This window comes from Rhincodon typus, chromosome 22 (assembly GCF_021869965.1).
Source record: "Rhincodon typus isolate 14 chromosome 22, sRhiTyp1.1, whole genome shotgun sequence".
In the NCBI taxonomy this organism is placed as follows: Eukaryota; Metazoa; Chordata; class Chondrichthyes; order Orectolobiformes; family Rhincodontidae; genus Rhincodon; species Rhincodon typus.
The window spans coordinates 45,280,223-45,306,810 of NC_063353.1; the positions used below are offsets into that span (position 1 = coordinate 45,280,223).

Consider the following 26,588-nt stretch of genomic DNA (forward strand, 5'->3'; position numbering starts at 1 on the left):
CTGCCTCTGTCTCTGTCTCTGTCTCTGCCCCCCCTGGGGGTGGGGGAGGGTTGTTGTTGTTGTCGTCCTTTCGCCCCGCGAGGCCCTGAGCGCGGCGGCTCCTCACCGGAAGCTGGAGCCCGGAGTCCGTCCACATCGCGGCTCCGGGGGGAAACACGGAGCGGCCCCGCCGCAGAAACGGTCCCCCCCCTGCAAACCCACTGTGTTCACCCTCGAGTTACAGTTTATTTTTTATTTCATCCCTTTAAAATATACTTACACATCCCCCTCCCCCACCCAATTACACACACACTCTGTATATCTATCCACTTGGTCAGTCAGTGCTCCTGGCAATTCGACTGCAGCAGGCATCACAGCCAAGCCTACCTTCAGCCCCACATCTGTCCTTGAGGCACTAGGTCCACCGTTTGGATGGAATGCCAATTCAAGTGCTCAACCCACGTACATTTTTTTTAAGAGAAAGATTAACCAGAATTGCTCTTACATACAACTGAATGTTTTGTTTTCCCCATCACCAAATCACCCATGGCCCAAGTGATTTTTAAAGGCTGTGAGAATTACCTGCCTCTTCATCATTTACCTACTGCCAAACTCCCGCTTTCTCCCCATACCCTTGCACAGGTAACATGCAAGAATGGAAACTGTGTCAATTTTGTGTTCTTCAATTGAAAGAAGGGCTTGCAACTTGATAAGGAACCTTTTTTGTAAGTCGCAGCAGAAGGTCCCAAAACAGTTTACAGCCAGTTACGTATTTTTTATTAAGGAAAGGGCAGTCATTGTTGTATTGGACACAGCAAGCTCCCATAGATAGACAGGAAAGTCTGATTTAGTTGCACCGTTTTAGGGATCAATGTTGGTTTGAACAACAGAAAAATCTCTCCTGCTGTTCTTTTAAATGGTGCCGTGGCATCTTGTACAATCACCTGAGAATGAAAAAAAACAGGCCACAAACACCTCACGAACAACTGTGACAGTGCAGCTTTCCCTCAGTACTGCACCAGAGGCCACTTAATTGTGGTTAAGCCCCAACTTTGACACAGAAACAGGAGCACTGTCACTGAGCCACAATGGGTTAACTGTTCTTTGGGAGTTGATCAATGTGTGGCTCAGGACACATCAACTTCTCACTCACTCACTCTTCAAGTACAGCATGGCAGCTCAGTGGTTAGCACTGCTGCCTTACAGTGCCAGGGACCTGGGTTTGATTCCACCCTCGGGCAACTGCCTGTGTGAAGGCTTGCACATTCTCCCTGTGTCTGTGTGGGTTTCCTCCCACAATCTGAAGATATGCAGGCTAGGTCGGTTAGCCATGGGAAATGCGGGGTTATAAGGTGGTTTGGGTGGGATATCCTTTGGAGGGGCAGTGTGAACTTGATGGACGGAATGGCCTGCTTCCAAATTGTAGGGTTTCTATGATTTCTATGAAGTATCATGCCCAAAGAGGGTATTGATAATCATGGACCTCCATCAGATTAGTCCACATTGCAGACTGATAATCACCCTGTGGCCATCACACTTCCATGGCCATCAATCCCTGAAGTGGGACCTGAACTCAGAGCTTTACCTGCTGTACTACAAAACCTCCTCCTCAGGATTCTAAAATTTTTAAAATAAATTAGCGTCAATGTTTGGGGAAGTGTTTGAAGTGAGATTTGTTCAAGGTGAAAGGGGCAGTGAAAGTCCACTCAAACAAAAAAGCCATATTATTTTGCGAGGTATTATCAAAGCAGATCAAACAGAAAATAAAACATGGTCAAATTGGAAAGATTATAATTTACAACGAAACAGCATTTATGATTTATTTTTATTCATTCACAGGATGTGAGCATCTCTGGTTCAGTATTTATTGCCCATCCCTAATTGCCCAGAGGGCAGTTAAAAGTCAACCACATTGCTGTGGGTCTGGAGTCACATGTAGGCCAGTCCAGGTAAGGACGGCAGTTTCCAATAGTGAACCAGATGGATTTTTCTGATGATCAGCGATGGATTCACGGTCGTCATTAGACATTTAATTCCAGGTTTTTATTGAATTCAAATTCCACCGTGTGCCTTGACAAATTTTGAACCCAGGCCCCCAGAACATTACCTGGGTCTCCAGATGAATGGTCTCACAATAAATACCACTGGGCCATTGCCTCCCCGAAACAAAAATGAGAAAAAGCAAGCAATCTTCTGGCACGGACTGTAAAGTAGGTGGAACTTTATATGTGAGTTTTAGGTTGTGTTGGGACTGTTGTGTTGTCTGAACAGGGGTGGCAGCACCATGGGGAGTGTGGCCGCTGCTGCAAGATATTTCAGGAAAATGAGAAACTTTGCAAGACCCTCCATTCGGCTTTTCCAGGGGACAGACACCACGGGAAACGTATCGTTTGTTTATACACCAGGCCGCTGTGCCAGTGAAAGAGCTCAATGTGATAAACTGACTGTCAGAACTCAGAAGGATGGGATCAGGTTGGTGGGGACATGGACTGACCCAGACACTACCCACTAGAAATTACACAGGTTCAGGGCACTGTTCTCCTTCAGATAAATTGGCAATAATAGCACCTTGACCTTGTACCGTACCTTTCGCAGAGCTGGGAGAGCAGTGGCCTAGTGGTATGATCGCTGGACTGTTAATCCAGAGACCCAGCTAATGCCCTGGGGACTCAGGTTCAAATCTCCGCCCATGGCAGATGGTGGAATAGTACAAAAAAAATCTGACCATGAGTTCATCGCTGCTGAACCCATCTGGCTCACTAATATCCTTCAGGGAAGGAAACTGTCATCCTGTGGCTCCTGGCACACCGTAATGTGGTTGACTCTTAACCACCCTCTGGGCAGTTAGGGATGGGCAATAACTGCTGGCCTCACCAGAAATGCCCCCATCCAGGGAATAACAAACACAGGGGGCCAATCCAGTTATGAAAGACTCGAGCAGTAGTTTGTGGGAGGTATTCGAATGCAAGGTCAAAGAGGCTGCTTTCCTAAATGGACAACAAAACAGAGATATTTAAGATTTGCAAACAGGAGTAGGCCGTTCAGCCCCTCGAGCCTGCTCCATTCAATAGGATCATGGCTGATCCAACGCTCCTCACATCCACTCTCCTGCATTTTCCCCATAAACTTTGACTCCCCGACTGGTCAAGAACTTATTCAGCCTTAAATATACACAAGGACTCCATCCTCACAGCTCTTGGTGGCAAGGAGTCCCAAAGACTCACAACCCTTTGAGAGAAGAAATTCCTCTTCATCTCAGTCTTAAATTGCCACCCTTTCATTCTGAGAGGATACTGTGTGAACCCAGACTCCCCCATGATGGAAAACATCCTCTAAGCATTTACCCTGTTGAGCCCCTGAAGAAACCTGTATGTTTCAATGAGGTGTCACCTTTCACCTCTCTAAATTCCAGTGAGTACAGGCCCAACCTACTGAACCTCACCTCATAAAGCAGTCGCTCCCTTCCTGGTATCAACCTGGCGAACCTTCTCTGGGCTGCCTCCATTGCCAGTGTGTCTCTAGAAAATAGTTTTGTCTCCTGTCTAGGTCCATCGTTCTGAATAACCCACATAAGAGGAATGCTCTGTCGCTGGCCATGTTGGAATCTCTGCGCAGAGACCTCCTCCACGAAGCAGAAAGCAATGACCTCCGCGTTATTGTGATTTCAGGTAATTCCAGCATGGGTTTTAACATTTAACAGACCTACTTAGATCATGTGGTAAAGTAAAACGTAGCTAGAGAAATGACACTGATGGCACAGTGGCTCAGTGGTTAGTACTGCTGCCTCACAGCGCCAGGGACCCGGGTTCAATTCCACCCTCGGGCGACTGTCTGTGTGGAGTTTGCACATTCTCCCCGTGTCTGTTTGGGTTTCCTCCGGGTGCTCCGGTTTCCTCCCACAGTCCAAAGATGTGCAGGCTAGGTGGATTGGCCATGCTAAATTGGTCATAGCATCCAGTAGACATGGATTATGCAGGGTAGCAGGGTAAATCTGGGTGAGGTGCTGTTTGGAGGGTTGGAATGGACTGAGTGGCCTGCTTGCACACAGTAGGGATACTATGAATGCTCCCTTTGTACCTTTAAAAAGTACTTGGATGAGCACTCGAAATGTCGTAACATTCAAGGCTGTGGGGCTAGTGTAGGTAGTGGTGGTATTTTTGGCAGTGCAGATTCTATGGGCCAAAGGCCTCTGTGATTCTATGATTCTACTGGCTTAGATGATCCCATGTAGAGCACTAATTGAGGCGTTATAAATCACTCTGGGAAATATAGTGGCAAATTAGTGAGTGCTCAATCCAGCTCCTGGTTTCTCTCTTCTGCGTTGATTCAGAGTTTGGGTAAGCTCAGGAGCAGGCTGTGGCCTGGAACTTGCAAAGGAGATAACTGTCAAAACTCACACAGGAAACCTGGGACAACCACCAGGGGGCGTATAGCATCGGCAAAACTGTATCCCAGGAAAGGGTTAGCTTCTCAGGAGAGAAGGAACGGGGAAAAAACATGCAGGGAACTGAGTTATGAGTAACGTACAATTTAGCAGCATAAGTAGGCCATTCAGACCTTTAATCCTACACTACTGCTCAATAAGACCGTGGCTGATCTGTTCCACATTCCCAACTATCCCCAATAACCCCCAATTCCTTTGCCTAACAAGAATGTCTTTAGAAAAACTGAAAGAACTGTGGATGCTGGAAATCAGAAATTGCTGGAGGAACTCAGCAGGTCTGGCAGCATCTGTGGAGAGAAAGCAGAGTTAACGTTTTGGATCCAGTGACCCTCAGAACCAATCTGAATCTGTCTACCTTGGCTTTAAAAATATTCAATTAACCCCATCCACTGCCTTCCAAGGCAGAAGGTTCTAACGTTGTACAACACTGAGAAAAAAGAGATATCTCTTCAGCTCTGACCTAAAAGGGTGATCCTAATTTTAAAGTAGCATCTCTTATTTTTGGTCTCCTTTCCACGAACACCGGTCAAGACCTTTCAGGATTCAAGTCACCTCCCACTTTCGTAAACTCACTGGAAACAAAAGCAGCCCTGTCTCTACTTGTCAGAAAACAATCCGCTCCTTCCAATAAGTTTCCTTTGACCAGGCTACAATTTATTTCCATCTTTCTTTACATAAAGAGACAAAAACCATGCACAGTTTGGAGAGGTGGCGTCACCAATGCCTTTGTATAACTGGTGCTGTCAGGTAACCGTACCTCAGGAGGGAGAGCTAGATGGAATGAGTATCCCTGTTACTGACCCCCTTTAGAGATCAAAGGACTACTTCCCCCAAGGTCTGGGCCTTCCTGCCTCCTCTACAACCCCACGTTCCACCTCCCCCATCTCCAGGGTTAAATAGCCAAGGGAGGTCCCTGATTAGTGGGAAAGCGATCACCACCGACTTCTCCACTGCTGGGGTAGGAGACAGAGCCAGCAGAAACATTCTGGCCATGTTTTTGGTTCAACAGTCCAGTAAACAAGGGTTTGATGGATTGAATGGCCTCTGTCTTCTGTAAACTGCTGTGGGAAACATCTCGGCTCTCTCTCAAGCTGTCTCCATCTCTCGCAGTATTACAAAATTGTTATGGTGCAGAAGTGGCCACCTCACCCATTATGTTTGTACCAGCTCTCTCAGCATTTTAACTTAGTGCCAAAGTCCCAACTCTGCCCCTTCTCTCTCTTTCTTACTTTCTGTCTCTCTCTCCTTCTCCCTCTCTGACTCTCTCTCCCACTCTCACTGTGTCTCTCTTTTTCTCCTTCTCCCTCTCTGTCTCTTTCTCCCACTCTCACTGCTTCTCTCTCTTTCTCTCGCTCTCTCTGACTCTCTCTCTCCCACCCTCACTGTGCATCTCTCTCTCTCCTTCTTCCACTCCGGCTTTCTGAATCTCCCTTCCACTGTCTCTCTCCTTCACTCTCTCCGTCATCCTCACTGTCTCTCTTCCACTCTTACATTCTCTCTCTCTCTGTCTCTTTCCCACTCCCTCTCTATATCTGTCACTCTCACTCTCCCCACACCCTCACTTAGACCAGCGATCTGAGAATGCAGAAAGCAAGGAAACAATAAACTTTTACTTAACGAAAGAAAATGTTCACGGGTCATTGCTAGAAATGCTTTTATTTATTCTAATTGTAATATTAGTACCATATTTCCATTTGAGGCTGATACTGTGTGATTGGTGTGTGCAGCTGAGGGACCTGTATTTTCATCTGGCCACAACCTCAAGGAACTAACGTCTGCTGAAGGATGGGATCATCATGCTGAGGTTTTTGCAGTCTGCACTGAAGTAAGCTGATCATTTTATATTTAATGGAATGAATAACAATGACACTTATGCCGTGCCTTTAACAGCAACTTATTGTTACTTTAACAGAATAAAATAAAGGTGATTATTAAGCCACATTTAACAATGAACTACATCAGGAGATAATGAGGTGGAATCTGAAAGAGATGGAGAGATTTAGGGAGCAAATGTGGGATTTCAATTCCCAAGGAGCTGTTGGCATGGTCACTAAAAGTAGAATACCAGTCCATAGGGCTGCTCCCCCATTGGAAAAAGGAGGCAGTAGCCTATTAGTATTATCAGTGAACTGTTAATCCAGAGATAGTAGGAACTGCAGATGCTGGAGAATATGAGATAACAAGGTATAGAGCTGGATGAACACAGCAGGCCAAGCAGCATCAGAGGAGCAGGAAGGCTGACGTTTCGGGCCTAGACCCTTCTTCCAGAGACCCAGGTAATGTTCCAGGGACCCAGGTTCAAATCCTGCCGTGGCAGATGGTGGAATTTGAATTCAATAAAGAATCTAATGATGACCATGAATTCATTGTCAATTGTCAGGAGGAAAAACCCATCTGGTTTACTAAAGTCCTTCAGGGAAGGAAATCTGCCATCCTTGCCTGGTCTGGCCTACATGTGACTCCAGTCCCACAGCAATGCGGTTGGCATTTAAGTGGCCTCAGGGCCGTTAGGGATGGACAATAAGTGTTGACCTAGCCATCAATGAATAAAAGGAGGGAAATGACAGATGGTGGGTCTAACCTTAGAGTCACCATCTCTCAGGCGAGGGGAGGGGTTGAGAAGGAGGGTCCTTCATGGGAACCCTGGCCGGTGTGGGAATTGAACCCATGTTGGTGGTATCACGCTGTATTGTAAACCAGCCATCTAAGCTAACTGATCCCCCCCACCCCCTCAACCCCCCCATTGTTAAAGGATGAAGGTTCAGGACAGGACAGTAATATTCTGAAGTGTCTGATACAATGGCAAGTCCTTGCCTTGTTGAGTAGCCATCCGGCCCTGACAATAATTTCTGAGCCATTTATGTGGCTGCACATTTCCTTGACTTGACTAACCACCAATTGCATAGTTTCGGAAACTGGACACGAGTTGAACTGTACAGATCCCTTCAAGTGGATGGGATCAGGCTTAATTGTGAGGCCCTCACGGTCAATTTGCCTGCTGGCGATCAAAAGTGCTGTGTAGAGATAATAGAGACATGCAGTATCCCTGTAGAAAGCTGGGCATACCGGGGGAGGGTTGGGAAATGATCTCGAGTGAAGGGATTTCAGGAGCAGGGTGGCAGTACAATTAAAGATTACCTCTGCTGATCAGACTTTCTATAACTTACAGGTGATGAATTTGATTCAGGATATCCCAGTGCCAGTCATTGCGAAAGTTAATGGTTTAGCCACCGCTGCTGGTTGTCAGCTCGTTGCTAGTTGCGACATTGCTGTGGTATCAGAGAAGTCAAAGTTTGCCACTCCAGGAGTCAACGTCGGGCTCTTCTGTTCCACGCCAGCTGTTGCAGTGGGCCGATCTCTTCCTCGGAAGGTACGTGCGTCGCTGTAGACACCCAGCAGCTTTAAATCCCGCGACTTTGTGCTCGCAATACAGTCGGTTCATATCACAAACTCCCCGAATCTCGCTCGGTGCTTTCGTTCACAAATTGCCCAACTCTCTGCTTTTCTCGCAAGCTCTCAGGAGCTTGTGACTGAAACCACTCAATTAATATTTTCAGCAGTTACAAGTGTGTAATCATAAATGTGATCCCCCTACGGCATTGGAAAACATGTGCAATTAGAAATGCCATTGATTTCTGTGAAGGGCTGCTGATTGTTAAAGTCCTGATACTCTAGCTGCCGGACTATTGGCAGAAAAGGAAAGAGCTTGCATTTTTATAGCGCCTTTCATGACCCCAGCAATTCCAGTGCTCTTCGTAAACAGTGAAGTACTTTTGAGATGTAGTCACTGTTGTAATGTTGACAACGCAGCAATCAATTTTACCCAGAAACAACAAATAATCAGAAAGTCTGCTGTCAGTCAGTGATATTGGTTGAGGGGTAGTTATTGATCAGGAGGCAAGGATTGATGTCCCTGATGTACAAAGGGATCTTTAGTATCGATCTGGGGGAGGGGGGTGCGGGAGCAGGCTGGGCCTCAGTTTAAAGTAACATCCAAAACATGTGAGTTAGGAGCAGAGTGGGCCATTTGGCCCCTTCAGCCTGCTCTGTCATTCAATAAGATCATGACTGATCTGTTTGTGTTTCATATTCACGATAACCTTTGATTGCTTTGACTAACAGAAATCTATCTAGCTCTGCCTTAAAAATATACAATGTCCCTGCCTCCATAAGACATCCCTGGCTCAGATCTTGGAGTGAGACTTGAACTCGCACCGTCCTCTATCAGGCTGATCCTGTCTTCCCAATAAAAGGCATTCCCTCATCCTGGTGCTCTTTGATTCTTCCCAACCCAAGAACATACAAACAAGGAACATGAGTAGGCCACTCAGCCCTTTGGGCCTGCTCCCCATTCAGTAAAGACCCTGATCTGATTTTAACTTCAACTCTGCTTTCCTGCATAACCCCAATCATTTTTCATTCCCTTGGTCATCAAGAATTTTTCCTCATCTCTAACTTGAGTGGGTGACCACTTATTATTCAGCCATGACCCCTTGTTCTAGATTCTCTCAAAGGGGGAAATATCCTTCCCACATCCACCCCGTCAAGTCCCCACAGGATCTTATATGTTTCAATTAAGTCAACTCAATCCTTTAAACTACAGAGGATACAGGCCCAGCCTGTCTAGCCTTACCTCATAAGGCAATCCATTCATTCCAGGCATTAATGTAATAAACCTTCTCTGAACTGTTTCTAGCAAGTTGACATCCTCTGTAAGTACAGTGACCAGTCCTACACACATTACTCCACATGTGGTCTGACCAGTGCCCTGTATACCTGCTCCCTACTGTTGCATTCACTTCCCCTCACAATAATCCATAACATTCCGTTAGCTTTTCCGATTCTTGCTGGACCTGCGGACTAGGCTGTGATTGGTGCGCTGGGACATCCAGAGGTGTAACCAGGAATAGATGGGAACGTGGAATATGAAACACAAACAGATCAGCCATGATCTCATTGAATGGAAGAGCAGGCTGAAGGGGCTGAATGGCCCACATCCACATGTTTTGGATGAGACCATAAACCAAAACGCCCAGTCTGTTCCCTTCGATTGATATTAAAGATCCCACAGCACATCGAAGAAGGACAGGAAATCAATCCTTGCATCTCAGAGCTCTGTACCTCTCCCCATTTAGATAATATGCTTCTTTTTTGCATTCTTTCTGCTAAAATGGACATTTGCTGTTTTTCTCTTATCATACTCCACTGGCAGATCTTTGCCCACTCACTTAACTCTCTGTAGACTCCTTCACAACTCACTTTCATACCTGTGTTTATGTCATCAGCAAATTTATCTACCTTCAGTCCCTTCATCCAAATAATTTATATAAGGCCTCCCCAATTAACAAATGTCTGACTTATAAATGCTCGCATTCACGCACGCGATTCCATACAGGAGTGCAATTTTAAAGATCCGACAGATGATTGTTTCCTGGACTTGTGAACGGCTATTTTTTTATTGCCTTGCTTTGTGTTTCGACTTGCGTACAAATCAACTTGCGAATAGACTCACAAACGGCACCTGTTCACAACCCAGGGACGGCCTGTATAAATGATATGAAAGTGTGAAAATTAAAAAGACACTGCAGCCTGTGGAGAATACGTGGAGCCGCTGGTGTTCGACTGGGGTGGACAAAGCCAGAAGTCACACAACGCCAGGTTATAGTCCAACAGGTTTATTTGAAATCACGAGCTTTCGGGGCGCCGCTCCTTCATCAGGTGACCTCTGACTTTGTCCACCCCAGTCCAAGACCGGCACCTCCAGATCATTGCGTATTTATAACACAAAGTTCCGAAAGCTTGTGATTTCAAATAAACCTGTTGGACTATGACTGGTGCCATGTGACTTCTGACTTTGTGCCAATATGTTCAGGGGAGGACAGGGAAGGGAAGTATTTGTTTGCTCAGCTTTTTTTGTGCGGAAGATTTGAATAAATTCTACTTGTGACAGGTTGCTTTAGAAATGCTGTTTACCGGAGAGCCTATTTCTGCCCAGGATGCACTGCTGCATGGACTGGTTAGCCAAGTGGTGCCTGAGGACAAACTGGACGAGGTGACTGTGAAAATTGCAAACAAAATCTGCGAAGCAAGCAGGCCTGTTATTGCGCTGGGAAAAGCCACGTTTTACAAGCAAATGGCCCAGAACCGAAACGAAGCGTATCGAATCGCTGCACACGTCATGGTGGATAACCTGGCACTGAGAGATGGTCAGGAAGGAATTCAGTCCTTCATCCAGAAGAGGAAACCTGTGTGGACACATTCCACGGAAAAGGCACACGAATAACAACCTCTGTTGCCTGGGTGTGGTGTGCAGTGTTTCCAAATAAAGAAGCACTATTCTGAAGCCTAATTGCTATTACATTTTCCAATGTGAGATGCGATTCCTTTCAGGGGAGTTCATTTCTAACTGGAATGAGTTGTAAATATAAAATGGACGTTATTATAAATAAATAAAGGAGATGGTAACTGAGTAAAAAAGTAGCATTTGTACCGCACAAGTGCCAGGCATTGACCCCCATTTGCAATAAGAGACAATTTAACCATTGCCCCTTCTTATTCAATGGTGTTACCGTCAGTGAATTCCCCCCCTATCAACATCTTGGGGCTCACCACTGACGAGAAACTCAACTCAACTTGTTGCATAAACACAGTGGCTACAAGAACAGGTCAGAGGCGAGGAATACACGTCCTGACTCCCCGAAGCCTGTCCACCATCTACAAGGCACAAGTCAGGAGTGTGATGGAATACTCCCCACTTGCCTGGATGAGTGCAGCCCCAACAACACTCAAGAAACTCGACACCATCCAGGACAAAGCAGCCCCCACTTGATTGGCACCACATCCACAAACATTCACTCCCTCCACCACCGATGCTCAGTAGCAGCAATGTCTACTATCTACAAGATGCATTGTAGAAATTCACTAGGCCTCCTCAAAAGTGCCTTCCAAACCCAGGTGACTACTTCCATCGAGAAGTACAAGGGCAGCAGATACATGAGAACACCAACCCCTGCAATTTCCTCTCCAAGCCACTCACCGTCCTGACTTGGAAATATATCGTCGTTCCTTCACTGTCACTGGGTCAAAATTGTGGAATTCCCTCAAGCTACAGTACAGGGATGACAGCAGTTCAAGAAGGCAGCTCATCACCCCTTCTCAAGGGCAACAAGGATGGACAATAAATACTGGCCCAGCCAGCGACACCCACATCCCATTAACAAATAATTGTTTTAAACATTAATTACTTGCTTTGGGAATGTAATGAAAATGCAAAGAAACATTCTGATAGATTATAGAATGATTTTGCACAGGATGCACACCATTCAGCCCATCGTATCGGTACCCACTCATTAGAAGAGCTGTCCATTTATCACACTCTCCAGCTCTCCCTTTTCCCTTTAATGCCCCTTTTTAAGTATTTATCCAATTCTCCTTTTAAGAGCTACTGCAGGATCTGTTTCTACTGCCCCTTCATTCACTACATTCCAGTTCAAATCAACTCATTGGTCACCAACAAATTCTCCTTATCTCATCTTATGGTCCTCGGTCAGTCCATACAAATCTGTCTTACCCGGTTTCTGTCCCTCTTACCTGTGTGAACTGTTCAGTTGTTAATTTTTTTTCTGCTAAGAATTGAAGGGGAGTTCTGTGTTCCTGAAAGCTCAGGGAGTTTAACAATGTCTGTCATTACCTGACTGTGCAGTTGCTGCTTGTAGTTATTCTCACTATGGTGCACTGCACTCACATCGGTCTTGTACCATCCTCACACACTCCTCTGTAACTGCTATGTAACATCTGTCATCCCACTACAACCAGGTCGATCCTTCTTTCTGTTGCCGTCCAGTTTGCCTTCTGGAAGAGATCTTTGTAGCTTCTCAGCTCTGATCAAACAACCCTAATGCTGACATTACTGGATATCACTTTATAGAGTTCTTTGTGCTAAAACGTCTTTGTAGCTTTTCTATAGCTCTCTTACAAGGATGTGGGAAAGTCAAGTTTATTCCCCACTTTGAAATGAATCAGTGAGTCATGGCTGGGGTACACTGGTGTTGTTATAATAGGCCTCAGCATTTCTGGCTTACTAAAGAGAAATCTGTTGGGGTCTCTGCACTGATTGCTTACTCATAAGAACATATAAGTTAAGGAGCATTCAGTATGGATAGGCCATTCAGCCTCTCAAGTCTACTCCTCCATTCAATAAGGTCATGGCTGATCTGATTCTGGCCTTAACCCATATTCCTGCTTACCTGCTACCCGTTTTGACACCTTTGGCAGTGAAGAATCTATCTACCTCTGCCTTAAAAATGTTCAATGACCCTGCCTGCACCTCTCTGGGGAAGATTATTTCATACACTCGCAACCCTTTGAGAGAAAGATTTTCATCTCTGTCTTAAATGGGAGATCCCTTATTTTTACCCTGTGTTCTCGTAGTTGTAGCCTCTCCTGCAAGGGGGTAACAGCTTTCCAGTCATACTTTGTCAGCATACTGCAGTGTCAATGTATGAGTGACCCTCCAATCCATGGTTGTACAGTGTGCTAACACCCACTCTCAAAGTTCCCAAGTGAATAATTCTCATTCAGTGGGAACACAGGATCAGTATCCTTGACAGCCTATCCCAGCATGGAGCCATAAGAATGGGAAAGTTACCAGCCAACAACTTCTGAGAAGTTTCACCCACCAATTCTTAGGATGAAAGGGTTTGTGTTATGAAGAAAAGTTGAACTGGTTGAGCCGGTACTTGGGAAATTTAGAAGAAAGAGAGGTGATGTTATTGAAACCTGTGACATTCTGAGGGGCCTTAACGCTGAAAGGATTTTTCACCTTCGGGAAAGGAAGGGCAAATCTAGAAATAAGGATACGTTCAAAATAAAAGAAAGAGATAAGGGGAAATTTCTTCTCTCAGGTGGTTTTGGAATTCTCTTCACTGGACAGCAATGGAGACTGAGACATTGATTTTAAGGTTAGGTTCAAGGCTGAGTTAGACAGATTTACAAAGATATGGGGATCAGGCAGGAAAGTGGAATTGATCCCACGGTGAGATCAGCTGTACTGCTCCTAATTCAGAATTTCTTAAGATCCTCAGTGAAGCTTCAAGTTTCCACCTCAAGATTCCAGAGGATAAGGAGAAACTTCTTCAGCCAGAGAGTGGTGAATCTGTGGAATTCACTGCCACAGAAGGCTGTGGAGGCCAGGTCATTGAGTACATTTAAGACTGAGATAGATAGGTTCTTGATTATCAAGGGGATCAAGGGTTACGGGGAGAAAGCAGGAGAATGGGGTTGAGGAACTTATCAGCCATGATTGATTGGTGGAGCAGACTTGATGGGCCAAATGGCCTAATTTCTGCTCCTATGTCTTACAGTCTTATGGAATGTCACAGCTCAGTTCAGCCTCAGGAGTCATGATGTGGAGGTGCCGGTGTTTGGACTGGGGTGGACAAAATCAGAAGTCACACAACACCAGGTTCTGGTCCAACAGGTTTATTTGAAATCACAATCTTTCGAAGCGCTGCTCCTTTGTCAGGTGAAGTCAGGACTCCAAACGGTGCTCCGAAAGCTGTTGGACTGTAACCTGGTGTCGTGTAACTTCTGATTTCAGCCTCAGGGTGGCAGTAGATTGCAAACTTGTCCATTGAACAAAATCAGCCTTCAAAGATTGGATCTACGAGATAACAAAATGAGGGAGAAAATAATTCTGAAAGGGGTTCTGTGTAGTTTCAGGTGAAATTCTGCAAAGATAAAGTGACGCGCACTTTTGTTTCCAGTGTTCTTTCCAACACTGGTTGCGATAATTTGGGATTTGATTGCACAGTTTGCTATCTGACAGACTTCAAAGAAATTTCCATAAACAAACCTTGCAATCAGCGTGTGAAGTCATACCTTTTTGATAACACATTCCTTGCAAGTTGCATAGCCCAAGGATTAATAATTGTTCCTTTTGTAACAACCTTTGTTAAACATAGTTTTACATCACTCCGCTGCAGACATTTTGGATTAGCAGATTGCAAAATTCAATCAGGTTTTAAGAGCTGTACAGCTATGAAACCAAGCATTGAAAGAGGAACCTTGATTCACATAGCTTTAAATACATTTGTAAGAAGAGTCTGGGGTTCAAATGGCAAATTAAATCTTCTTTTGCCTCTTACACCCGTGTTGATATTAATCTCTACTAACAAGAAGTGGTTTGCATATATTGTGCTTCATAGAATCGTAAAGATGTTACAACACAGGAAATTATTCAACCTGTCTATTCTGTGAAGACTGTCTACGAAAGCAGTCCAGCTTATCCCATTTCCCCATCCCTTCCCTGCAATCCTGCCAACATTCCCACTTCAAGCACTTACCAAATTCCCTTCCTAATTATTCCGTAATGTCTGCTTCTCCCGCCCCTAAAATGTTTTTATCCATCCATGGAATGTGGACATCATGAATAATGTTTGATGTTCATTCCTAATTGCCCTTGAGAGTGTGGTGATGAGTCACTTCCTTGATGACTGAGTAACTTGCCTGGCCATTTCGGAATGATAAGACGCAAGCACAATGTTGTAGGTCGGGAGTCACGTGTAGCCAAAGCAGTTATGGATGGCTCGCTAAAAGACATAAATAAAACAGTATTGTTCAGATCCACACCAGTCAATGAGACAGAAACCTAAGCTACCTTCCTTTGTGGATAGAGTTTATTGATAACTCAGTCTTACAGCTCCCTCGACCACCCCACCCCAGGTACTCTAACAATTAACTGCCACCATATGTCTCTTCAGAATCTTAAATAAACCTCCCAACATGATTAACCAGACAGTTACAATGATTGAGTAATTATATTGTCATCATTACTGATTTAAGCTTATTTCTAAATCACAGATTTACTTTGAAATGTGCAATGTTTGATTTGAATTCCTTTGACCAGATTGTTAATCCAGGCCTCTCAGTTCCCCTCTAACACAACTGCAATGCTGCTGTTTCCATCTAAACTCCCCCTAGTTTCAGAGGATGCCAGGTACCGTTCACCTGCAGTGGACAGTGCAGGACACCAAGCTGTTCCCCAACTCCTGCCAGTTCCAGCCGATAATGACCTTTGTTAACACATGAACTGTCCTGCCTGCATGGCAGCAAAATTGGTTAATGTGTCTATTCAGCAAAAGCAAACTAATATTCCACTCCCACTCTGATTTTTTTTCTTTTACGTCAAAATTCCACTGTAATTTCTACAGTGGAAACTCATTATTATGAAGATGTTTCAACATTACAAACACATCCATTTGTTTTGGTGGTGTGTTCTGCTCCTTTCCTGTCTGTTATCCCCTTCTTGCCTCGCCTGAGTTCAAACACACCGTAATCCTACCATAAACCACAGGGCTGCCCTCTTATTAGAGATGTTGATGGGTTAACCTGAGGGCTACCATACCTCAAGTGAGGTTGAGCAGGAGATTCCTTCTTGGTAACCTCAGCTGGTGTGGGGATTGAACCCACACTGTTGGTATCACTGTACATTGTAGAGCAATTGTCTGAGCTAATCTACTCTCCCCACTTCCAGTTGGTTGGAGGGCTGGTGTGTGATGCCAACAACATGGGTTCAATTCCCACACTGTCTCATTCTACCATGAAGGACTCTCCTTCTCAACCTCTGTCCTCTCCTGAGGCGTGCTGACCCTCAGGTTAAACCACCACCAGTTGTCTCTCTCTAATGAGAGAGTAGCACTATGACCCAGTGAGACAGTGGTGACTTTATCAACACAATATTCACATGTGAACTCTGATACTGAGTGTCAGCAACTGTACCACCTCATCCAACGTATCCCCAGTGATCATACATACACATTTAGAAATGGGAGAGACTCAGGACAAACATTAAGGACAATAAACTCAGAATAATATTTTGCTTCTTAAACTCAGGAATGAAGAAATCCACTGTGAGACAATAACCACTGCTCCCAGCTGAAGCTAACAAACTCAACACACACCAAGGATCAAAGCTGGATACTCTGAAGAAACATCACTGATCTCAACATTTTAATTCTGTTTCTGTCTCCACAGATGCTGCCAGACCTGCTGAGTTTCTGTTTTTGTTTCAAATCAGGATATGTCCAGTCAGTGCAGTTTAATAACACACTACATGAGACCATTAAGCCACCAAGCCATTGGTTAGCTACTTGGTCATTAATGCAAGGTTTCATTTTAGTAATGACTGTGTTGTCTGTGTTTACTGATTCCCCTCAATTTTCTGTTTCCTCTTTTTTACATGAAAGTGACCAGTCTCCAATTACCTAGTAATTCTCGAAGAACCATGACCAAACCCAGGAATTATGGAAATATGCCAGGATTGGTTGTGTGCTCCAGTTGCAGTAGCTGGGACGTGTTCAAATGATCCCGAGACCTATTCACCTGGTTAGTGACAGGAGCATCAAATGCCATTTCAATTTTCTGCATTATCATTGGAGATAGATAGGTAACTAGACAAGCAACCAGGGACATCTCTCTATTAAAGAAAGACTGATGCTATTTGTAGTTGACCAAATCTGTTAGTCTTTATTTATTCACTTACGGGATATGGACATCACTGGCTAGGGCAGCAATTATTGCCCATCCCTAATTGCCCAGAGGGTAATTGCTGTGGGTCTGGAGTCACATGTAGGTCAGACCAGGTAAGGATGGCACTTAGTGAAGGACATTAGTGAACCAGATGAGTTTTTCCCAACAATTGACAATGGTCTTAAGGTCATCATTAATTTCAGATTCTTCATACAATTTAAATTCCACCATCTGCCATGACGGGATTTGAACCCAGTTTACCAGAACATTAGCTGAGTTTCAGGATTAACAGTCTAGCAATAATATCACTAGGACATTGTCTTCCCAATAATACTCAATAATAATCCCCATTACTAGCCCACATAATACTGCCGGATTCTTCATGAGACATTCACAACAATAACTATTGACAATATCATAGACCTAGTGTGGGATGCTGTGCTTACTGATGTCACTGTGCATTATGTATGCACACAGCTGACTGACACAACATACTCCATTACATAAGACAGAATGACTAAAGCAACCTTTATACCGGCTGGTTATATGTCATGATGACACTGCAATTGTCTTAAATGTGCAGGCCTGTCTGTTTTGGAAACTATACTGTAAGATAACAGAGACAAATGTTTATATAGCGTCAGGGACATCAATCTGCACCCAGCATGGGCAAGGGTGAGGAGACAAGTCCCACGTATCCCAGGAGAAATAGGAATAGAATCCATGCTGTTGGTATTAATCTGAACCACACACTAACCATTGAGCCAACTGAGCTCATAGCTGGGGATAAAATTGCCAAGTTTGCAATGTGTCACCAGTGTACAACATAGAGACGGTGATTGCAGGTTCAAGTATTGGCCTTCATGCTCTGTGACTCCAAAGTGAGTGATGTGTTTTTAAAATGTTTATTTATTCACCAAATAATAAATTCATTAGAAAATAGAATAAATGTTTTTGCTAGCATCTGCAAAATCCCTACTTACTTCAAAACACCAATGAATACTGATGAGAGTTTTCATCATACTGACTGAGAAGTGGACAGAACATTTTGGGAAATAGTCAATTTAATTTATGTCTAGTGTCACCTTCAGTGAGGTAGCATGTTAGAAATCAAGCCCAGCTATTCCTGGAGTTGTCACAGAAGTTGAACATTTTAGAAAAATTGCATAAAATTCATCTTCCCTTTAAACCCAGGATTACAGAAAACACAGACTAGATTTCTGTACTTCTCAACAATTATTACATATAACAAATAAATAGATTCTATCTTCAGATAAATAATTTTGAACCATCACCATATAGCTCTACTAGTTAGAATGCTACCCTGCTTATAAAACTCCCCCTATTAGCACATAGAGACAGACACAAAAATTATGGGTGTCATGGGTGGTTGAAAATACTGGGAAGGCAGTTCACTCATCTCTGTTTACAAGCTTCATGGAGATAGTCCTGTTGGTTATCAAAACTTGCTGCTCTTCAATCATCCTTCTCTACATTCACTTGTTTGCAAGAGGCACAGAGTAACTGGGTCACAACTTACAAAATCTCTGGCTTATTGGTTAAAATCCATAGCTTTCAATAATTGACGAGGTGAAATAAACCAGCTTTCTTCAGGCTTGAAATGTTGATTTACTGCAGAGACAAGGACAGCACCATCCCTTCCAGTGATCCAAAGGCTCGTAACCAAACATTCACAGCCCCATGCTGTTCAGTTACTTGGGAGCCAATTACATGATTGTTGGCGCGCAGTAAGCCTTTGTCATAACTGATCACCAATCCACAGACCAATCAGCTACTTGTTCATCAATAGTAAGCTCCCCCATTACTGAACAAGCAGCTGTGTAAAGAATACTTACAATGAGTGTCTGGTAACTTGCTTTTAAAACGTTTAGCAATCCCTTCAACAATCCTTGGTTTTTAAAACAGTCCTTTTCTCATTTCAGACCACCATCAAAAATACAAATAACAAGGTCCAGACTTTACACTAGAAGTTTGCATCTTTAAACATAATTTAAGACCTCTATCTAGTTGCAAATGATAAATTCCTGGATTGTTTCCCAGTGACTGACACTGTATGTGCAAGAAGTGAAGTCACTAAGGTGTGACTGACTGAGTGAGTGAGTGTAATTTGGTGAGGGTGTGTCTCAGAATGAGTGAGTGCATGTGAGTCTGTCTGAGAATGAGAGTAATTTTTTTTTGTTAATTCATTCGCAAGACGTGGGCTTCTCTGGCCAGACTGCATTTATTGCCCATCCCTAATTGCCCAGAGGCAGTTAAAAAGTCAACCACATTGCTGTGGGTCTGAGTCACATGTAGGCCAGACCAGGTAAGGATAGCAGTTTCCTTCCCTGAAGAACAGTAGTAAACCAGATGGGTTATTCCCCATCAATCAACAGTGATTTTATGATCATCATTAGACTCATAATTCCACATTTTTGTTGAATTCAATTCTAATATCTGCCATGGCAGGATTTAAACCCAGGTCTCCAGAACGTTTCCTGCATCTCTGGACTAATAGTCTAGCAATAACACCACTAGGCCATTGCCTCCCCTTAGTAAATGAGTGAGTTTGTGTGAGTGAGTGAGTGTGTAGCTGAGAACAAGTGAGTGTGTGTGTAAGTGTGTATCTGAGAGTGAGTGAGTAAGTCAATGAGTAAAACAGTGAGTATCTGAGAATGAGAGTGATTGACGTCACAACTTGACGTCACAACACGTATGTTCTTCCTGACAGGCTGGAAATTGACTTTCATCCAAAATGAGTGGAAGGCCAACCTGTCAAAGACAGAGGCTGATGTTTGAGAGCAGTGTGCTGACCTGAGACAAATACCTCTCCAATTGGTCGGGGGTGGGGGCAGGGACTGGAAATGGACTAGTCCCAGTGCTTGAATGGTCCAGCATTAACAGGACAGCTTGTCAGTCAACTCACAAATTCTCAACCCATTTCCATAACAGCAAAATAGCTTGAGGGTACAGCAAGATAACTCAATCATACCCCAAGGTAGATTTTGCATTCCATCTTCTCATGTTAAGGCTTTTTAAACAATGCCATCAATTTTATAGATACTTTTCCACTTTCAATTAACTCCCTTCTGTCCTTAGTAAATAATGTCTGGCTCAGGCATAATGACATTGCTCTAGGGCTTGGGTAAAACTTTACTTGAATATTGACAGACTGTTCAACCACAGGAAGCATTGCACTCACTGACTTCTAGCTGATTTGACTTATTTATTGTCACGTGTATCTTGTTACAAAATACAATGAAAAGTGTTGTATAATGTCGCCATTTGCCATCTTAAAACAGAAAAAAAGCCAAAACATAAAGTATATCAGGGCAGAAAAATGAAGAAATAAAGCAACTGTCCAACTTTCAGCTGAGATCATTGGACAGCAACCAGGAGGAGGGATTTCAGTCAATTCTTCCCTCGCTAATCCAGGGAACCAGATGTGTAATCCCTAAATTTGAGAGTCAAGATTTAAAATTCTCTTCTTTGTATTTATATCTCTCTTATCCGGTCTTCTCGCCTATCTCTGTCACCTCTTCCTGTCCCAGAAACCAATGTTCCCTCTCAGATTTCCTCTGCACTTGTTTCTTCGTTCCATCACGGGATGTGGGCATCGCTGGCTGGGCCCAGCATTTATTGCCCATCCCTAATTGCCCTTTAGAAGGTGGTGGTGAGCTGAGCTTCTTGAACCACTGCAGTTCATGTGCTGTGGGTCGACCCACAATGTCCTTAAGGGAGGTAATTCCAGAATTTTGACCTAGCGACACTGAAGAAGTGGCAATATATTTTCAAGACAGGATGGTGAGTGACTTGAAGGGGAACTTGCAGATGGTGGTGTTCCCATGTATCTGCTGCCCTTGTCCTTTTGGGATGTTGTAGCTTTGGACGATGCTGTTGGAGGTGCCTTGGTGAATTGCTGCAGTATTTGTTTTGCTTTGATTTATTATTGTCACATGTACCTAGATACAATGAAAAGTATTGTTTTGCGTGCTATCCAGACAAATCGTACCTTACATAAGAACATCAGAGTAATAGAACAGAATGCAAAATACAGTGTTACAGCTACAGAGAAGGTGCAGAGAAAGATCAACTCTAATGTATGTCCAATAACAGTGGGGAAGAAGCTGTGCTCGAATCTGTTTGTATGTGTTTTCAAACTTTTGTACTTTGTGCCCGACGGAAGAGGGTGGAAGAGAGTATAGCTGGGATGGGAAGGATCTTTGAGAAAAGTCGCACAGTATAAAAAATGAGACATCATCTGTTTGGAGAACAAGTCCCATCAAACAAAAGCTATTCCTGCTCAGCAGTATCCATATTAATTACATAATGACATTGCTGTGCCAGATAAGAATGATAACTAAATGGTTCAGATCACTACCTTAGTCATCCAATAGCATGGTTGAATCATTCTGAGGCACTATTTCAAATGTAATTGATGAATATAATTCTGCAATTAAAAAAAACGTGAACACATAAACTACTAGATTGTCATAAAAACTTATTTGGTTCATAATAATCAATCCTTGCCTGGTCTCGCCTATATGGGATTTCACAATCGCAACAATATAGTTCTGTCTTATCAGCATACTCTGTGGGACCAGATTTTTGTTTTTGGACTAGAGACTGAAATGGATGCTGAACTGCTATAACTGAAATAGCAGGAGAGTTTTGCTGCTTTAAAAAATTAAGTGTGCATGTACTGTTGATAAATATTGCAATACCATGTGGCTTTTTGGGAGCAGTGAGGAGAATTAGAGACAGAACAGCATCGAGAATTATTCGAGTTAAGGAGATTCTGCCTGTTAACAGCCCTCTCATTGGCTGGTCTACAGAGTGTTACAAAGCTGCAATTACCAAGAGCAGCAGGGTGGAAGAAACATACAGAGCTGAAGACAGAAACATCCAGCTCTCTCTCTCTCTCTCCTTCTCCCACTTTCCCTCCTTCTCTCTTCTTCCCTCCTTCTGACAGGAGAAATGTCAGACAAAACCTGTAGTGATTGTAATGAGGTCAGCCAGGTGGACCTCATAGAATATAGATTCCCTAATTGGGGCTGTTAACCTGGCCCAGTCAGGGAGCCCTGGCTGACAGATTGAAAAAGAAATGTCAAGAGTTCTGTTCACTCTGAGAGCTGGCTCTGAGGGAGCTGGATCGGTGTCAAGGGCTCTCCATGCGTAAATGAAGTGTGACTTGGTGGCGGGTTACCGGCTTCTGTGGAGTTACTTCAAAAACCAACAAAGCATAAAAAGAAAGAATTTATACAGAAAAGAATTTATAGAAAGAAAAGAAATGACCATCACCTTACAGAAAGTAGCGTGTCATCATTGCAAAAATCAGAAGGGACTGAAAGTAAAACAACTTTCCACCTTGTGGTCTAGAAATTTTCTTTACTCTGTCTATATGATTTTTCCATTGATTATTATATATTTTAAACAGGTTGTCTTTTAGTCTGTCTTAATCATGATTGTGTTTGTTTGGGGTTTTGTAATTGGGTAGAGTTTAAGTTACATAAATTAGAAATCCTTTCTTTTCACTGCTGTTGTTAAAGTTATGCATGCTACAATAATTTGTTGTTTTTCTATTACTGATGAAACCTGCTGTGAATTGTCTTTGTCCTGAGTAACAGTCAGTCAGGCATATCAGTTATTTTGGAGGAAAGGAGCAGTCAATGTTTCGAGTATTACCCTTCAGTCCTGAAGAAGGGTAATACCAAAAACGTTGACTGCTCCTTTTCTTCAGATGCTGCCTGGCCTGCTGTGTTTTTCCAGTCTCCTGTTTGTCTACCTTGGATTCTAGCATCTGCATTTTTTTTTTGTCTCTAAATTGGTTATTTTGATGTTCTAATTGGGGTTTCATATATTCATACATTTTGTGGAATAATGGGGCATGATTATTGACAAACTTTGTAACTGCTAATTCATGACAAAATTAAGATCAGAGTTAAATCATTAAAGCTCCATATGCTCGCTTTGCCTTTCAATAAGATCAAGGCTGATCTGTTTGTGTTTGTATTCTACATTTTTCTTTAGAGTAGGAATGCACTTATCGAAGTATTTTGAAATATCTCTTAAATTTCTGCTTGTGTGTCTCAATTGATCTATCCCCCAGCTTTGTATACCGGTTCACTTCAGCTGGCTTTCATGTCCACATAGTTTCCCTTATTTTGATTTAAAATATTAGTCTTAGACCCAATCTTCTCCCTTTCAAATTGGGTCTAAAATTCAATCATATAGTGGTTGCCCTGCTGGCCCCACTCTCATCTAAACAAGCTGAAATAAACCTTAAACCTATTGGATCATTGAAAAGGCTGGTACTCGTGCTCTTGCCCTCCGTGCTGCTTGTCTGCCTCACTCACAGTCTAACCCTCCTTTCTCTGTCCACAGACAAGATCAGAAGATCCTAAAAGGTGTGACTGCCTTTGGGTACAAATAAAGTAGAGAACATTCTCTCTCACTGATGAACTGCAGTATCTATAGCTACCAGCACATAAACTCTGAGCCAAAGATGTTCAACCTTCAAACCCTTACAGTCAACAACTTACCCTGGATCTCAACAATACCCAGGAGCTCCCACACGCTGCAGCAGTGACACATCATCTACACTGCCATCATTGATGAGTTTTTATTAATTATTTAATTGTATTATGCACTTATTTATCTGGATTTTTATGTATTTTATTAATTTTAACATCAATTTGTTCATAATTTGAAACTTACGAACCAAAATGACCTCAACCGTAAGGTTCCAGACAATACCAGCGTGGATCAACTTTGTACCACAAGCAGGACAAACCCAGCAGTCATAGCAGCACAATGGTGTACAGTCAGAACGGAGTTGTTCTAGTAATCCTCAATGTTGACTCAGAAGCCCACTAGGTCACATGGCATAAGGTCATCCATGGACAAGGAAACCTCCCACTCATTCGCACCTACCACCATCCCAGCCTTGTTCTGCAGTCCAGCTACATCCAGCTATAAATGGTGGTGAATAACTCACTGGAGGAGGAGGCACCAAAAATATCCTCATCCTCAACGAAGGGGGAGCCCAACACATCAGTGCACAAGATAAGGCTGAAGCATTCACAACAATCTTCAGCCAGAAGTGCCAAGTGGATGATCCATTTCGGCCTCCTCAAGTGGTCCCCAGCAACTCAGATACCAGTCTTCAGCCAATTCGATTCACTCCAATTGAGAGCAAGAAACAGATGAAGGCACTGGGCACTATAAGTCTATGTGCCTCCACATTCCAGCAGGAGTACTGAACATATGTGCCTGAGAACTTGCCACGCTCCTAGCCAAGCTCTTCTAGTATAGCTACAACACTGGCACCTACCCAGCAATGCAGAAAATTGCACAGATATGTCCTGTACATAAAAAGCAGGACAAATCTAATCGGCCAATTACTGCTGCATTACTCTGCTGTGATCATCAATAAAGTGACGGAAGGTGTCTTTGACAGTGCTATCAGTCAGCACTTGCTTAGTAATAATCTGCAACTGACACTCAGCTTGGGTTCCACCAGGGCCACACAGCTCCTGACCTCATGACAGCCTTCATTCAAACATGGATGAAAGACCTGAATTCCACATTCTCTCACATACACACACACTCCTTCTCACACACATTCTGTCTCTCGCACACACACTCTCACACACGCTGTCTCACATGCACTCTATCTCTCTCACTCTCTCTCACACCGTCTCTCTCTCACACACAAAAACTCTCTTTCTCTCTAACAGCCTCTCTCACACCTTCTCTCACACACAACACATTCATAGTAAATGTGAAGGGAGGCATAAGGAGCTCAATGGCCTAATCCTGCTTATTTGGCTTCATTAGACTCACTTCTTCCTCACTCATGAGTCAATGTGGTCAATTCTGGTGTCTCTGCTGCTGCCCTAGCTGAAAGCACCTCTCAACTAAAAACTGCAATGTATTGGATCAGTTCTTTCAAGCTGAAAATCCTAGGTTAAATGCCCCTTTCAACCAACATGAGCCAGGTTGTGCCCATTCACAGTGGCTCGATGGGTGAATAAGTGAATTCGTGAATGGGTAAATAGGTTATTGGTGAATGGGCAAATGGGTGAATGGGTAAATGGGTGATGGGTAAATGAGTGAATGGATGAATGGGTAAATGGGTGATTGGATGAATGGGTAAATGGGTGAATGGGTGAATAGATGAATGGGTAAATGGGTGAATGGCTGAATGGGTAAATGGGTGAATGGGTAAATGGGTGATGGGTGAATGGGTAAATAGGTGAATGGGTGAATAGATGAATGGGTAAATGGGTGAATGGATGAATGGGTAAATGGGTGAATGGGTGAATAGATGAATGGGTAAATGGGTGAATGGATGAATAGGCTGCTTGCTGTGATGCTGAGCAGTCTTGGCCAAAGATACTTCCAGGCCCACATGTTGTGAGTTTTCTGATCTCAGTTGGAGTGCTAGCAGAAGCTTTGCAATTTGCCTGGATACAAAATGTTTCCATTGCACCATTGCATAGTGACTCCTGAGATTTTGTCTCTCTTTGTTATGCTTTCCACTCCAGATCATTCCAAGCATGTCAAGAAATAATCAACTTAAAATGTTTACACATGTTTGGATTTTTATCATGCTGATGATTGGCCATAATGTCTGTGTTACCCAGAAGTTACTTATTGCCAACAGCCCAATCTAGGGTCTGAAATGACTCAACCTTTAGGCATTTGTAGTACTCCAATGGTTTAACAGGTAAATTGCTGCCAACACTGATAATGATCCTTTCAGGAAAAGGAAGAAAAAAGGAAAGACATGCATTTATACAGCCCCTTTCATGACCACAGGATGTTACAAAGTACAGCCAATTAAGTACTTTTGAAGTGTATTGTAGGAAACTCAGCAGCCAGTTTGCACACAGCTAGTTCCCACAAATAGATAACAACTGGGTAACCTGTTTCCTTTTGCAATGCAATCTGGAGAATAAATATTGGCCAGGACTTTGGGGAAAACTCCCCCACTTCTCATCAAAATAGTGTCCTATGGTCTTTCTGTTCATCCGATTAGGGATCAGTTCAAAGTCTCTTCCTAAAGATGGCATCTCTGCCAGTGCAGCACCACCTCAGTCCTGCAATGGAGTCTCAGCTTTGATGTCAGTGCCCCGTTTTCTGAAATGGGGCTTGAACACACAACCTTGTGGCTCAGGGGTGAGTGTGCTACCAGCTGAATACAGAATGGGTCCCCAGTTTTTGCTGGGATATCTTATCCCAGCTGCAGGGTTGATGGAGACGTTGCAATTCGATTTGGTGCTGCTGTCAGCATGGAAAGGGGAGTAGGTTCGACCGTGTTAGCAATCCCAGGTGATGAGGAAAGATATTTTCTCCTGCGTGCCATTTCCGTAAAATGGGAAACCCACCCTGCAATGAGATTCTGCTCCAATGTATGAACTGTACAGTCCAACCCCTCAAATCTAGCCAGATTCTATACACAGAGTACAGAAATCAAATGTTAACAATGATTAGTATTCCAAAGAAGCCTGTATGTGTGAAGTTATACAATTTGACAACAACTCAAACACAGTATTGATAACATGTTGCAGAATGAGTTAAAGAACAAATTGTACCGTACAGTAATTAGTATGGAATTTGCTGCAGAAACCAC

At 43.4% G+C, this 26,588-nt stretch overlaps 1 protein-coding gene across 2 annotated transcripts; it reads left to right on the forward strand.

Annotated features, from left to right (window-relative positions):
• Positions 1–2,243: 2,243 nt before the first annotated feature.
• echdc3 (enoyl CoA hydratase domain containing 3) lies at positions 2,244–16,441 on the forward strand. 2 transcript variants are annotated; one of them, XM_020529256.2, is made up of 5 exons: positions 2,244–2,451; positions 3,526–3,647; positions 6,151–6,248; positions 7,593–7,793; positions 10,374–11,003. In XM_020529256.2, the coding sequence occupies exons 1-5, from the start codon at positions 2,264–2,266 to the stop codon at positions 10,704–10,706; spliced, it is 942 nt and encodes a 313-aa protein (XP_020384845.1). In that variant the 5' UTR covers positions 2,244–2,263; the 3' UTR covers positions 10,707–11,003. The 2 variants fall into 2 exon arrangements, with proteins under 2 accessions (XP_020384845.1, XP_048466454.1); XM_048610497.1 differs by lacking the exon at positions 10,374–11,003 and adding an exon at positions 16,316–16,441 and having other exon boundaries at positions 2,248–2,451.
• Positions 16,442–26,588: the final 10,147 nt, after the last annotated feature.